A 15,627-nucleotide genomic window follows, 5' to 3' on the forward strand; every position below is an offset into this window, starting at 1 on the left:
ATAACTCCAGCTTTGTGTCTTTTTTTCATTATAGCGAAAGTACGGGACAAACTGTGTCTCTTCTCAGCTCAATACGAAACGCGTAATATTGTCTCTGAATGAGGGACCATTCCATTTTTAAGGAGCCATTGGCAACTCTACTAACTAAACTTATGAATAAAATAAAGTTCACTATCAGTAACATCATAGCACCCACCCAGCTGTATAGAAACTCTGTCATGCTAGCTAGTAAGAATTTTCTGTAACTGACTGTAAAAAGTCAGCACAACGAAAATAAACTACCCCTAAACTTGGTTTATATCTGACCCAGATAGACTGCAGGTCATAACTTCTTACCTGAAGTTCAGTTCACCTGACACTCGGACTGGCGGCTGCCTCGGGTCTCTCCTCCTGCCTCCCCTTCCCTCATCCACCTGCTGGCCTCTGTGGAAGCTCCGCCATAGCCACCACCAAACAACTGAGTTATTTTTACACATCGGCCAGCATCTGGCCAATCCACCACTCTCATTGTTCATGCCGTTACAAAAAAAAAAAAGTCATCAGCCCACGGGCAAATGCCCGGTATGCCCGATGGCCAGTCCAGCTAGGTTAACCTGCAACCAAATCTGCAGCTCCATACAGCTATGTTACGACTTGGATTATATCTTATAACTCATAACTCTTATGCTAGCTCCCCCCAGTAGCCTACTGTCTGAAATATTCGATGGTTGCAATAATTCTTTAAGTGTTATTTTTTCCTTGGTATTCTAATTTCACCGAAGTTTACTAAACTCAACAAACTTAATATTAATTACAGGGACATTTATTCTCTCCTCATTTTCTTTCGCCGAAAAATTGTTTTCTGCGGTGCTGTCTTTCGTGCTTGGCTCTCCGAGTCCTACCTTTGCTAACCTTATGCTCATAGTGCAGAAGCTGATGCTGTATTCACTTACACTCGGATATCTGAGCTTCACTGTGAAAACATAATCGTACATTTGATATTTGATTGAATTTTATTGTTTTAGCTTCGGGGTGGCACCTGGGGTGGCCAGTCTGGTAGGGGGGGTGGCCTGATCATCATCACCCCAGGCCACCCCGCTGGACACGCCACTGCTCCATTTAGAAAGGCAGAGGCGTCACCGTGTAATTATTTTACATGTAGTTGTTTTTTTTCCTGTGTAATAATATTCAACATAGCTATCAATACATTTTTCAAAAAATGCCTCTCTGTGCAAAATGGGTTTAAAAACATAAACAGCTGTAGGAGTCTGTGATTTGAACCAGGGGAACAAATCGTGGCAGGATCAGCCTGATATTATTTGTATCCCACTGTAACTTTACTGTATAAAGAGCTAACATCTCCAAAATGTCAGGAGTAGTTAGTCATTACAACAAGTGTTTGTGAACTAAAAATCAAGAATGTGGGCTACTGTTTGTCCCTGATTTGAAGAGCCCAGCGTGTGCTCCCAACAAAGGGAAAACCAGTTCTGCAGGGGAGGCCTACCTTGGCACTTGTGCAGGTGAAACCAAAGGGCAGACATGCTTCACCATATTTTCTAGTCTTTGGCTTAGAATGAAGTTGGTTTGGAAACATATTCAGCTATGCTTCATCTCCTGCTTTGCGTTTGTGTGGGCGCCCCGTGCTAGCAGTGTTCAAGCGTTGGTTTTTTTTCCCCTTTCATACCGCGCCCCCCCTGCAATGGCTCTGCGCCCCCCCTAGGGGGCGGGCCCCACACTTTGGGAAGGTCTGCGATAGAGCTTCAAAAGAACAGGTGTTTTCGATTAGACTGTAACAAATCCAGACTATAAACCCAAAAGATTCTGCTTTTTTTCTACATGTGAGCTCCTAAATCAATTTCACCAACAATTCAAGGGTCATTTAACTGTAGACTTTTAGATAACATCCTAAAGACATCCCTGGACTATTTTATCTAGAGATTTAAAGGAAAAAGGAGGGTCATCAAACTTTATTTACAGAACTTAATATCTTAGACTACATGCTTGGTTTTAAGAAGTAACATGCCATTGGTGGCACCCTCTTTTTTTCCCCATTAGCTCCATTCTCCTGCTTTCTGTATAAAGGATATAAATCTCCTCTGTTGCCCTTTGTGAAGTGATTTAGAAGACAGCAGGTTGTCTCTATGCTGGAGCCGATGAGCAAAGGCGCAGCCAAGAAGTAAATGAAAGAGCCAGATAAGAGGTATAGGAAAAAAATAGATAAAATGAAGATAAAAGTGAAAGCACAAAGAAAATCTATTCTGAATCCTTTTGCTTTCACAGACTAATTACAATTTAAATAATTCCTTTAATGAAGGTGCACTAAACCTCATGGATTTATAGAGAATGGTCTGAAAACGAGAAAATATCCCATGAGCAGGAGCTTTCTGGGTAGAAGTGACTTGTTGATGGCAAAAGTAACTCAAAATTACCGTGAAGGTATGCAGAAAGCCAGCTCTAAAGACACAACATATCAAACCTTGACGCAGATGTGCTACAGCAGCAGAAGACCACACCACTTCTGTCAGCTAAGAACAGGAAACCGAGGCTGTAGTTAAGAGATAAGATAAGATAGAACTTTATTAATCCCTCGGGTGGGTTCCTCTGGGAAATTCGATTTCCAAAAAAAGCACAGCAACGACCGAAGTTACAGTTACAGAATTGTTATATATACACACACACACACACACACACACACACACACACACACACACACATATATATAAATACAGAAACAAATATAAATAAAATATACAAAGGGGATAAATAGAATAAATAGGAATAAAAAATAAAAATACAAGTGAATTGCACATTTCAAGTATTGAGTCTATTGCACTGTTGACTATTTACAAAAAGTATTGCACAAAAGGTATTGTACAGTGAGGTGAAGAGGCACTACAGCTTAGTTGTTCCCCCCTCCTTTGTCCTCTGTTTGCATGGGCTCACCAAATTTGGGCAAGAAAAGAATAGAAAACGGTTGCCTGACTTCAGTCACAAAGCTTAAATGATCTCAAACTGCTTTCTTCAGCATGAGAGTGAGTTCACTGTACTCAAATGACCTCCACAGTCACCAGATCTCTACTTTGGTTTCTGATATGTTAGACATCATGCCCATCTGCCAGTGCAGGTCAATTCAAATAAACTGCAGCTTTTTTTTGCAAGTGTAAATGGTGACTCAGCAGGTTTGGTAAGTGCTACAAAAAAGTGCTTAATGCATGTGTAATCCCTCAAGTGGAAGAGGCTGAAGAAAAGGAAGGGGAAGATGAAATCACTCTGTGAGTGCTAGGCTGCTTGGGATAAATGAACATGAGACAGGAACATGTTAGAAGTGGTGAAAGGGGCTGTAAGAGAGGAAGGAGGTGTTTACTACTACTCGCTCTCTCTGACTCTGTGCTACCCTACCGCATGAATACTACAAGTAAACATATGCATTCATGTGTGCTGTGTCTTATCTTGCTGTTTTGTCAGTTTATGCGGTCTCATTCTAGACAGCAAAAATAATCAAATCTATTCATAGACAGAAATGTGACTTCTCAAATGTTTTTCATTGGGCTAAATTAAATCTGATCATATTACACAGGAGACAAGACAAGAGAAAACAACAGCATGGAAAAAAACAAGAGGAGATTACTTTTTCCATGCTGTTGTTTTCATAAGCAGACATTTCGTTATGTGGCCATTCCTTGTGCACTTTTTTTCCCGAGCAGGAAGTCTGTCTTTAGATCTTTGTGGCACACCATGCTGACCAGACAGACATCAAAAAATGCACAACTGGCAGTGAAACGGTGACTGATTGCGTCCAAACACTCGAAAAGAAATTCAGAGTTACTCAGGCGTCACACCACTTTTCAGTGTTTGGGCCGGTTCACTTTCAGTTCAATGCAATAATAAAATGCAAGAAAAATTCCTTTAATACCAAGAAAATTTTCAATCTTCAAGAATGTATATATGACATAATATGACATTACTGAATGTCTATCCTTACCTGGTCACATGCTGATGCACATAGATAGTATTGCCTTTCATATGACATTAAAAACCTTGACAAAAAGAAACCCTATCCTTGCTTAGCATCATTGTTGGGTAAGATTTAAAAAAGGCATAAACAGCAAAATTGAGACTAATTTGATGCAAAATAAACCTAAGATATCATCTGTTTGCTCATGTGGTTCAGGTCAGAGATTTGTAAAGTAGATGAAATTCCAATCTAAAGACAACCCAAGTTTAAAATTGATTGTTAAGTGTCGCTGCGGTTTCTATAGGAATTTGCATTTGTTTTCTCTATAAAGTGTGACATTAAATCTACATGTTCCCAAATTTTACATGCCCATCCATTCATGTGTATATATACCCAACCAGAGAAAAATTTCAATATTTGAATATTTTAGATATTATATCAAATGCAAACTTTTTTAATTGAATTTTCTTAAATATTTTGCTGAGCTACAGTATAAACCTCATCTTGAAGCCAGCTCTGGTGGTAATAATAAGCCTATTTATTAGCAAATTATTGGAAAAATTCAGTTCAGATGCTTATTGTGTAAATTACAATTTTTTATCCTCATCAATTCCACTGAGACTTCCCTTTTAAAGGTCTGTGACGATCTTTTAATGGTATCAGGTTGGCCTTTGACCATACTATGTCACTTAATAGGCTTAAGGGCTGGTATCTCTGGCTCGGCATTAAACAGCTTTTCCACATATTTATCTGGCAGGAATTTATTTGTTAGCCTGAGTTCTCCTCTAACACTATTTTTCTAAACTGTGGGGTCTTGACTGTTCTCACTTTTTATTACTTTGATAATAAGTTTGTGGATATATGTCTGTGAAAAACACTTTATGAATCAACTTTACTTTCTTATTTTTAGTTAAGGATAGACAGCATTAGCAGTTTTTGGTAAAAACTGAACTGAACGGTTTGTGATTAGAAATAAAAACAAAAGAGAAACGTGATAATAAAAAGACATCCAGACATTAATTGCAAGGTTAATCCTGTGTGATGACCAGAAACGCTGCACCCACAACCACCACCCTCATTGCATTTCAAAATTATGAGATGCAAATTCTTTCCAAATATGCATAAATTCTTAGGGATACTTTCCCTTGCCCACCATGTTCGGGTAAGGGACGTGAACATTTGGAGAAGGTGGAGTCAGGTGTTAGTGGACCTGTGGAATTTTGGTGAAGGGGACAAGGAATCCTGGGAATGTCGCAGGGTTGGAGGAGAGTTGATGGCTCACGTGCTAAATGTGATCACAGGTCCTGATGGCTTGAAAAGGACAAAAATGACAGCCCCACCCTCCCCTGCATGCAAGCATTTGACTGAGTGAAGATTTCATTTTACATGAATGGGGTATAAATGCTCTTTTTACCCTGTTTTGCGAGCGAACCTTAGACACAGATCTAGACGGTGGGATCCTACAGACATTGTTGCTCAGAAACTCCAGGAACTTTTGAGAGCTGTGTTTGAAAGCTCATGCACTGGTTGTAGTTAGGGTTTTAATCGGTGAAAGATGTCAAAATTAAAGGAAAAAATGATGTCTTGCAGCAAATTGCAGCTTGCATGATGCACATATTGTGAAACAGGCCTCACAGTTCCAAAAACAACTCACATTTGTTGGCTTTGAGTCATTTATTTCTCTTTTCAATAGATCAGACCAGCCTTTGAATCAGATAAGGATTAGAAATTTTCGTTCTTCTAGTATAGAAAATTGAGAAGTCAAACAAGCGGTTGGCAAATTTTCACTCGAGTATCACATTCCTGGATGGATGAACGTTTTAGTACGAGTGAAAGAAGAATCAAATTTTTCATGACTTCACGATGAGGTACTGAACTTTGCTGTACGAGCTGGGCGATGATTAAAACTTAGACTGCATTGTGCTTTTCAAGTAAACATGTTTTCAGATGACTGATTTCACAGCTCATTATAAGCCAATACAAACAAGTAAGATATTTGACCAATTCAACAAAGTTCAGTGTACTGAAATGTTCATGGTTGCAGTATTGACAGAGTTCAGAGGCAATTATGAGACTTTTGTACATCTAGATCTTCTGTATAATGAAGCCATATGTCATAAGTTGGTGTTCTTGCTAACAGAAAAGAAAAAATAAGATTAGTACTTTAAAAGATCACAGATCAAATAAAACCATAAATATAAACCATGTCAGCCAAGGATCTATTGGCTGATCTTTAACATTGCAGGAAATTTCTCTGATCAAACTTCAGCTTCATTATTTCAAATCTAAAAGAATTAATTAAATCTAAAAGAATTAATCTGTTAATCTGTTTTTCCTGTCTTGTTGTCCTCATCCTTTCCATTTGTCCTTGTACACCAAGTGGTTACACCACCATGTCGGTCATCCCTCCAGGTGATGATTGAGTCTCCCTGCACTCTCCTAATCTGGTCCCATTTTCTTTTAGTTCATCCCTCTGACCTGTCCCAAGCAGATTGTTTCCTTCGTGGTGTCATTTTTCAGGGCTTTCCTAGAGAAATCGGGAATAGAGCCCGACTTGTCCATTAGTTATATTAGCACCTCAGTGGGGAGGCTCTGGTTCCTTTTCCCCAGGCTGTGAAGGACAAAAGCTTGGGCCTGCCTGCAATTGTCCACCTGTCAGTCAGAGTTGGTGGCAGCCAGAAAAACTGTCAATGCTCAGATCCTCAGATAAGAGTCCTGTGAACCCGGCTGTGTGTTGTTAACTCTGTTAACACACTCGTCCATGTTACAAAAAACAAGTAAGAAAAGCCACTTTAAAAAAAAAAACAACCCAGTAAATTATTGCTGTGATTTTGGTGTATTTTCTCTTTTTCTGAGTACTAAAAAATTACTGTAGCTATTTTCAAGATTTGGTCACTGTGTGCTTTGTAAAATAATTACTTCAGTGTGGTGAATTTGATGTTAATTTAATTTAATGAGAGGCTATTGAGCAAAGAGGCCATTAGGTTAGTTGACTCAAACCCAAATTTTACATCATTACTATCCGATTTTTAATGAATCACTAAGAATAAAAAAAAAGGAGCATGTAATCATAGTTTTTGCTTTTTTTTGTTAACTTAAAAAATTTGGCTCAGTAGCATCAACAAACTCTGGTTTGTTCAATTCACCAGCAAAACTAGCTTGGTATTTAATATTTCTAAATTGGCTTGAGGTTTTTTCTTGCACAAAGACAGGAAACAAATGAAAACAGTTTGCTGGGTCAAATTACAGCTCCAACACTCTCATACCAACACCTGGAAAGCTCTTGGAATAACATTTTGAATATTGTTTGCTTAATCTATAAACAAACTGTTACAGTCTGTGGTTTTATAGGGAGTTTAACAAATGTTGTGGGTGGTCAGACAGCCTGCTGCCAAGGAATACTTCCAGCAAGCAATTTCTATTGCTAAGCCAGTTGTTGTTTTACATTTCTTCCCATTTACAGATTAAACAAACACTATAACGCTTGATAATTAGAAAGCTTTCGAGGTTTTGGTGGTGTGTCTTTGAGCTTCTCCTCATGCCCAATTATTCCCAGTCTCTATGCTAAGCTACAGAAAGCTAAACGAGTCTCTTGCTGCCCTAGCTTCACAGTGACCACAGACAAAACATAAGCAACATTAAAGAATCTGTAAAGTTTCTTTAAGTTAAGTTTGATTGTGTTACTTGTTGAGTAAATGCTTCCCCTTCTTCCAGTTTTTATGTTAGCTTGTGCTAAGCTAAGCTGCTATATCCGATGCTAGCTTTATGCTTAGCAAACGGAAAACAGATATCTTAAAGTCGGGAAATATATGTGTATCCACATATGTTAAACATTCCCTTTAAAGAGAATTAACAGCACTATGCTATATGTGTGAAATGTATTTATTTGTTTTTCTTTGCTGTTCTTTTCAGTCTTTGCAGAAGAATGGACAAATCTCCAGCATGACTAGCCTGAACGGACACTCGGAGGACAACACGCTAGCAGAAGGTGTGTATGCGTGTGTGTTTCTGTATTGCTTGGAGTGTTTATTTACTCTGTGTGTGACTTTGGGAGCTGTTTCTTTGGTGAATGTGGTTAAGCGGTGACCATGTGTGTGGGTGTTTGTGTCTGGGGTTTTGTCCTATGTCTTAAGCAGCAGCAGAAGGTAAGCTTGTTTGTGTGAGGTCTGCTTTCAGTGTGTGTGCGTGAAGAATTCTTGTGTGCAAATGTCTTCATGGCTTTGCATGATCTAGTTGATACTAACCTAATCCCTTTGTCAACACACAAGGGACAGCTACATGAGCTTTTCTCACTGGAGCCGCACACACTCGCTCTTACATGCCCACATACCAAGATACTCCTTTACTCTCTTTTTTCATCTTTAGCTTAGCAGTTTACTGGATTCGAACTGAACTTGCATTCGCTTCTTTTGTGAATATACATATATCTCTTGAAAAATGGCAGAAATCTAACTATTTTGTTCAATAAAATTAAGAGTAACATTTATTTCCCAAAAGAAAATATAAAAATATTGATTGGTAGAAGATTCTTTATACAGAAGTAAGCCTCATTTGTTATTTTCTGACAAATGAGACCTACTAAAGAGAAATGGTTTATTTTGAAAGATATTCTAAGGAAATTGTAAATCAGTTATCTTTTAAAAGCATTAAACAGTAATAAACTGTGTAAATTAGTTTTAACATGTGCATCAACCTGCTCTGTTCATCTCCTGCAGCGCCTGTCCATCACTAAAGCTGCGTTTGTTTATTTTTAATGCTATCTCTATCGTGTCCCGCTCAGTCTGGGATGGCTGCAAGGGCACGTACGCCCTCCTTAAATATTTATCAGGCCATGACCCAGGGCCCAGCACAAAGCAACCTGTGCACTTCATAATATGTTATGGCCCAGGGGAAGGAGTAACCCTACACTACTTAAAACACAGAGATATGTCACATACTACTCTGTCAAATAACTTATTTAATAAGGTATTTAATGAAGCAAATCTGTCCATCCATAGAGTAACCCAATACTCTTCTCAGTGCCGAAGTACAGATTGTATGAGTTGATGTGGCATGTAGACTTGAGCGAGTAATTCTGTTGGGAAAGTAGTTGCTTCTGTGGCCCTGTACTCTAATTTAATCACTATTTGGAAATTTATAGAGCAGAAAAGAGGGTATTCAGATGTTTACCTTATTAGATGTACTTGGGTCGTATGCACAAATAGAAACTGCTGATTAGTTAATTTATTTGTAGAAAACCAAATAATTTAATTTAGGTTAAAATAATTAAATTTTTTGAACACAAGTGACTCGTTTGTTTCTGAAGACCTGATTTTCTAACCCTCGATCTTAGACTTTTGGCTGTAGTCAGTTTAAAATCATCTGTGATAAATGAGGGGTGTCTCTAACAATATACCCTGATTTTTCTTCTTTTTCAAGATTTTTTTTTATTAATTAAGTCTTTAAACTAGCGATTAAGACCATGACCATCAGGAAGGTACATACTGAAGGTCGCAGATCAAGTGAAAAACTTGGTAATTTTATCCTTAACCTCTTTAAATTTGGGCTTTTTTAAAGCCAGAGGAGTCACCTTGTGCTGGCCGTTACACAAATTTGCTTTAAAGCACTGCCTTCACCCAGGCTTAAGATCCGTGGTCCATCCTGCTAATTGTTCCAAATTGGAAAGTTAAAAATTTACATGGAGATTCACTTGAACCCAATGCATATATATAATATTTCTTAAAAAAAAGAAATCAAATTTGTCTTTTGTTTGACTTTGACAAAAAAAAACAATGTCTTATTTGACCCCATTCCACCTGATGTTCTCAGTAAGCCGGACCTAAACAAAAAAGACAAAAAACTGAAAACATCAGAGGTTCTGAAGAACTTTCAAGGCTACAGATTAGAAGAGTACAGGGGAGTGAAAGGAAGAGAGTTACACAATACACAGAGAGAGAAGATAGAGGAGCAAAAGGTATGGAAGAATTTCACATCCCAGCAGCGCTCTTCCTCTTGCGCAGCCTGATAAAGGCAGCAATGCATTATGGGAGACAGGAAGAGAAACAGAATCTTTCCGATAACAGCAAAAAACAACAAAAGACTGGATGTAGATCAAAAGACCCGACACACATGCAAACCCACAACCATAATCTCTCTCTATCAGGTAAAACAGAGTGTTTATAGTTAGGAGGCCAGCCCAGGCATGAAACTCCCCAAACACATAACACACAAGCCAGTAGTGTAGTGGCCTCGTTGAAGATGCCTCCTAATATGATAAAAATCCATATGTAGGTGATCAAGAAGCAAAACATATATGTTGGATATATGTTTAGAAATGATATGTTTAGCATATATGTCAAACTCAATTTCCAGTACCTTTGTCAGCAGTCAACACGCATGAACCAGCCACTAACTAAAGTAGTATATAAACAAATAGCATATAAATAACTGAATTCAACCTAGTACCAATTTACTCAAAACTTAGCACAGTATTTGTGAAAGAGCAAATGTGTGGTCTAGTGTAGATTTTATAGGGCCATTATATTTTTATCAAAATGTGATAGGAAATTCTCTACATTTCTATTTGAAAATCTTTCCTTAACCTCCTAAGACCCAAACTCCTCCGTGGCATTCGTTTTTAATTGCTCTTTGATATTTGGGCTGACTGGGACCTGATGAATGTAAAAACAAAGAATTACCCGATTCTTTTTTTTTTTTTTTACCAAAATTTTGTTTCTGAGAAAAATAAGAGCCACATATGAGGATATTGGTCTAAAATTCCAATAGCACAGTGGCAGTATAACATCCTCGTAAGTGGATATCAGGCCCTTGTAGAGCAAAATTTCGTATTTTGGTCTAAACAACCCAAAATGTGATGTCCACATATGTGGACGCCAGGTCCTAGGAGGTTAAGGCTGCCAGAGGCTTTGAAATTAAGGGTTTTATGACACTATCCCAGGTAGACAGAGAGGAGTTCAATAAATATTGCATGTTTGTAAAGTTCTGAAGAGGCACTCTGAATTTTTGGAGGCAGGAAGATTAAAAATAGGTAAAGAGAGGAAACAACATAAATGATGCAGCTACCGATTACATAACCCAGTGCAAGGCCTCGACCCTACAAAACTAGCTCCAAATGCATCAACATCACTTCATTTTTTTGTCTCCCCTATCGCTTTTTGTGTACACTTTTTAATTATATTAGCAACAGGATAGATTTTTATGTGCTCTGTTTTCCATTTAGATGTGCATAAAAGCCTGCATGTGTGATTCAGGGGTGTGGATGAGTTAGGGGTGTAATGGGAGCCTAAAGAATGACATGAAGGCTGAGGTAATTCACTGGCCAGAGCATTGAGAGACCCTCCCAGATGGCTCACAGACTCAAAAAAAAAGAGGACAGATTAAGTTTTGTGGAAGCCTTCAGAAGGAAGACACTGCTGACTGTGTGAGTGTGTGAATGCGTTCGGACATGCCTGTTTATCTGCAGTGCGACCGGACATCATTCGCTGGTCAAATCATCCGTGTTTGTTTGTTACATTCCACCCACGGGACTGGTGGGTGCGGTTCACCAAACTGAAGTCAATTTAAAGAACGCATTCATTAACGTGTGTGTGCGTATCAGTTTTAGATACTTTAAGAAATGTAACTGGATTTAAAGCTTTCTGTCATTCACTTCAGAAATGCTGCTTCAGAAATTATGTTGAAATGTGTTTATAATCATTAGGCTGAGTCACTTCTGGGTTTATAGGTTGTTTAGAAAGACATCACTCTGAGCTTAAGCCATTTGCTTGTTCTGACGTCTTATAGACTAAACAATAAAAGTAGTGGACATGCTAATAAATACCGACAGCTCCTCGTCAGAGCTTAGTGATTGTTGCACAAGGAAAAGTAAAGTAAGCAAAGGTTTTTCAAGTGCTGCTGGTCCCTGCTAGTTCCCTTGTGTCTTCCTGTACTTCGTTTTTATTACTTTTTTGGTTGCAGGTGTAAACTTTAACATTGTGTTGCAGTCTGGTAGGCATGTGTGTGATCGTGTTTAATGTGAAGCCATGATTTCATCCCAGGATGGGCTTGCTTGGGCTTGGCTCCGGGGAATACATGACTGCGTTGCCAAAATGTTCATCATGCCTGTGGAAGGGACCTCTCCCTCCACTTAAGCTCTGTCTGATCTCTGCCAGTAAAGCTTCGAGTTCCTAACACAATCCAGCCGCTGGATTTCTCCTCTTGGATTCCTGCCCCATATTACTTTTACATTCCAACTGACAATACTCATTACAGTCGACAGTTGTGGTTCAGATGTTTTGTGCATCTTTTTCTACTGCCCTTACAGTACTGGAAGGAATACGTGCGCTCTTGATTTGTACTGTGAGTGCGAGGAGGCTGCAATCCATTAACTTGCCTTGAGATGTCAAAAGGATTTCTCCAGCTACAAATAAAGGAAGATGTCCCACAGGAAAGTGTTAGAGTTTTATACCGGAGTGCTTGAAAGCCCCTCGGTCCCCCAAGATCCATCGTTGTGCAGTTATGACTGCAATTATGTCCATTTGTGCTGCATGTTTTATTTAGTCTTTAGGTATGAAGTGGGTGCTTCAGGGTAGGAGATAATAAGAGAACTCTATTAGAAAGCTGTCAGCTGCTGATCAGGCAGGAGGCTTTTCCCCTCCTAGTCAAGCATAGCTTGCAGCTCATAGGGGTAACAAAATGTTTAATGTTGCAGCTGTTTAACTCTTGCTCAGTTTTAAAAAGTCCACATGATCAGCAATAGAGGAACAGACAGCAATACCCCGCTGAGCACCAATCTACCGATGTTTGTTGGATTTTGGGTGGGTACGTTCAGAATTCAATTCAAAGCTCTGATTTCCTATACCTGCTTTCAGTCATGTCAGCAGCAGGCCTTATTATTGATTCCTAGACTAAAACCTTCATCTTATGACCTTTGAGATGTGAGCAGCTGAATACTCGCCACTTTAAGTTGACATTTCTGTGACATTTTTCTGTGTTCCTGTTTTTGCTTTGTTTTGTTTCTCTCTAACATCCTTAAGCCTGTAAGATAAAGCAGGATTTTCTTGATTTTCATTCCCTTCTTGCCAGGTCACATCACCATGGTAGCTTATGCTGTAAACCTAACCTGGTCTGGAGTTGATTATATTCTAGATTAGAGATTAGCCACCTACTGCCTAATCAGTTCTCTGGAAAATATCATCACCATTGCTGGAAGATCCCGCGGACTCCTGTGTGCAAATTAAAGGAGTGTCTAAAGTTCTTCGGTAATAAATAATGTCTGTGTTTCCCTGTTCATGAGGAAGAAATATAAATTCTTAAATGTAACATTATTTTTCCCCCAATGGCTCCCACCAACAATTCTAATGTTCTATAAGCACAAATATCTGATTCGAAAACTCAGCACCTATTTGAATTCTGCTGGCTTTGTTTGATAACAGCATCAAGGTACCTTTATCAATGCTTAAAAAGCATTGATAAACATGACAAATATGTTTTATTTTAAATTTTCACTGTGTTTACATTTCTACAGCTTATTGCAAAAGTCACACAAAGAGGAAATGTATTATTTATCATTACTTTTGGCTGTTTAAAAAATGATGGTGTAATATGCAGCTGACAGGAAAGTGACCAGCGTCTGGGCTATCTACCAAAGCAGTTTATTAAGTCTAATATATATTTTCCATCTACTCTTTTTAGCATCTAAATGCTCAGATATGTGTGCTGGCTATTCCCTGCTGTTGTTTGCTTCCTGCTGAGTGGATAGTGCACAGCTATTTTCATGTTTTTCATTAAAACATGTTTGTGCTATAGCTGGAAGCAGGGTTTATGTTACTACGTTAAAACAAATCTAAAGAGTTACAGAAAAGAGGCTAAAGAACTTAGTGGAGCTGATCGGGGATTCAGTTTGGACTGCTAATTATCAGTATGGTGAAACTGTGAATGCCTAATTTAACATTCAACAAAGATATTTTAATCTGTGATTAAATTAATGTAAAAATGATTTATTAAAGTAGCCTTAATGTACCTTGCAGATGAGTAGAAACTGAGAAAGAATCTTTTTTGCCACAAAGGTAACCCTCGCTGCACACTTTTAACTCTTAAAATTCCTGATCATTTATTAAAATTCATACAAGAAAACAATCGTAATCGTGTTGTTTTCAAAATCCACCATATTCAAAAACTAGAGCTTTTGAGCCAAACCACAGCATATGAAATGACTAAATTAGGTTGTCAGCTCAGCAGCTTTTAAGTAATAGTCCTCAGTGCACCGGACCTAACAGTTCAGTAATAATTAGATATTTATGGTAGGCTCCCATCAGAGCTTTCAGACCCCCACAGGACCTGCTCGTCTCCATGGGCACTCCTCTCTCATCTTCTCCGGCATCAGGGAACCTAATCTCCCTCTCCCTCCCTAACCTTCTTCTGAAAATGGGCCCAAAATATGTTTGACCCCTCCTCCCCTCCTTCTTTAATGAAATTATCGAGACTCTTCCTAAGCAGTATGTATCCATAAATTATCATTAGTCATTTGTACCTTAAAATTGAGAACAAAATGCTTCTTAAAAAGGTACCAGGAATTAGCCAGTGAGACGAGGTTTTTCACGTGTTTTGGCAGACATTTAGCATAACCGTCTTGGTGCAGGATACCTGATACTTGTACAACTGAGACTACCAGCAGTTGTATCAACAAAAGTCACAAATAATCCAAATTGTTGTGGAATTATTTCCCTCTGTGAGCCGTCTCAAGAAAACTTTGATTTGAACGATCAGTTGAAAGTAAATGTAGGGTTCGGATCAGCATTTTTATACATCAGTCACAGGTAAATGAATATTTGCCAAAAGCTAATGTTAAACAGACACTGGAGTAAGAAAGGGGGATGAGCAACGAGAAAGATCATAAAGGAACCTGAACATGTGAGCCACCTTTGGGTTGAGCAACATTTAGTAATCAGCATTGTGCTTTTTTTGTGGGGGGGTTGGTACACAGCTTTTATCTGGAGTTAGTTTCAATGCACACATTCATTTGAAATGCAGATTAAAGTGAAGCAAAACACACATGAAAGCCTGCATTCTTGTTAAACTGGCAGCTGACGTAAAGGAACACCATTCATCTCCATTCATTTGTAAATGTTGACAGGTTTCAACCTCTAGGAGGAGATCTTAAGATCTCCACTTCTCCGTTTATACATTCCAGTCTGTACTGCAAGACAAGATGATGCATAACAACAACTGGAATGCCAAATTGCTGGGCCAGATATTTCAGGAATGCAGAGGAAAGTGTAGATCAGATGGCAGCTGTTGGCTAAACATACTACTTTGTGAGAACTGTCTCTCCTCGCCCAGATTTATAACCCCCTTTTTGTCTTTATAAAACTTAAGAAAGACCAGCAGTACAGGAAGTGAGCTTAATTGTCTCAAATGTGATATTAGCCAGTTGCGTGCAAGTCAATATTCAATTTAGTGGAGCCAGAAGCTTCTCCCTGATTACTGAAAGCTGTAAACATGACTGTCCCATTGTTTTACAGCAAAACTAAACAAAAACATGGGAGGCATCACAGTCACGGTGTACGCTTCATCACACGACATCACGTAATGTACGGTCTCAGTAAGAAAACGGAAAGATTGCTGGACAGAATGTGCAGAGGACAGAATGACTGTAACTCGAGGAAATGGGAAGAGGAAACTGTGATGTCAAGAAGTGACTATTTCCTGTCCAA

The 15,627-nt window shown here is 38.7% G+C and overlaps 1 protein-coding gene across 1 annotated transcript in view; it reads left to right on the top strand.

Moving 5' to 3' along the window:
* Positions 1-15,627, top strand: part of akap12b (A kinase (PRKA) anchor protein 12b) — a 53,935-nt gene that overhangs the window by 22,543 nt on the left and 15,765 nt on the right. The window contains exon 2 of the mRNA XM_086264212.1: positions 7,847-7,922. Within this exon, the coding sequence (XP_086120338.1) occupies positions 7,847-7,922 (76 nt within the window). The remainder of the gene's footprint in view (positions 1-7,846; positions 7,923-15,627) is intronic.

The sequence above is a fragment of the Aulonocara sp. 'chitande type north' Nkhata Bay genome, linkage group LG15 (assembly GCF_057382095.1).
Source record: "Aulonocara sp. 'chitande type north' Nkhata Bay isolate Kocher_YH1m ecotype deep benthic linkage group LG15, A_spYH_male_GT1.1, whole genome shotgun sequence".
Lineage (NCBI taxonomy): Eukaryota > Metazoa > Chordata > Actinopteri > Cichliformes > Cichlidae > Aulonocara > Aulonocara sp. 'chitande type north' Nkhata Bay.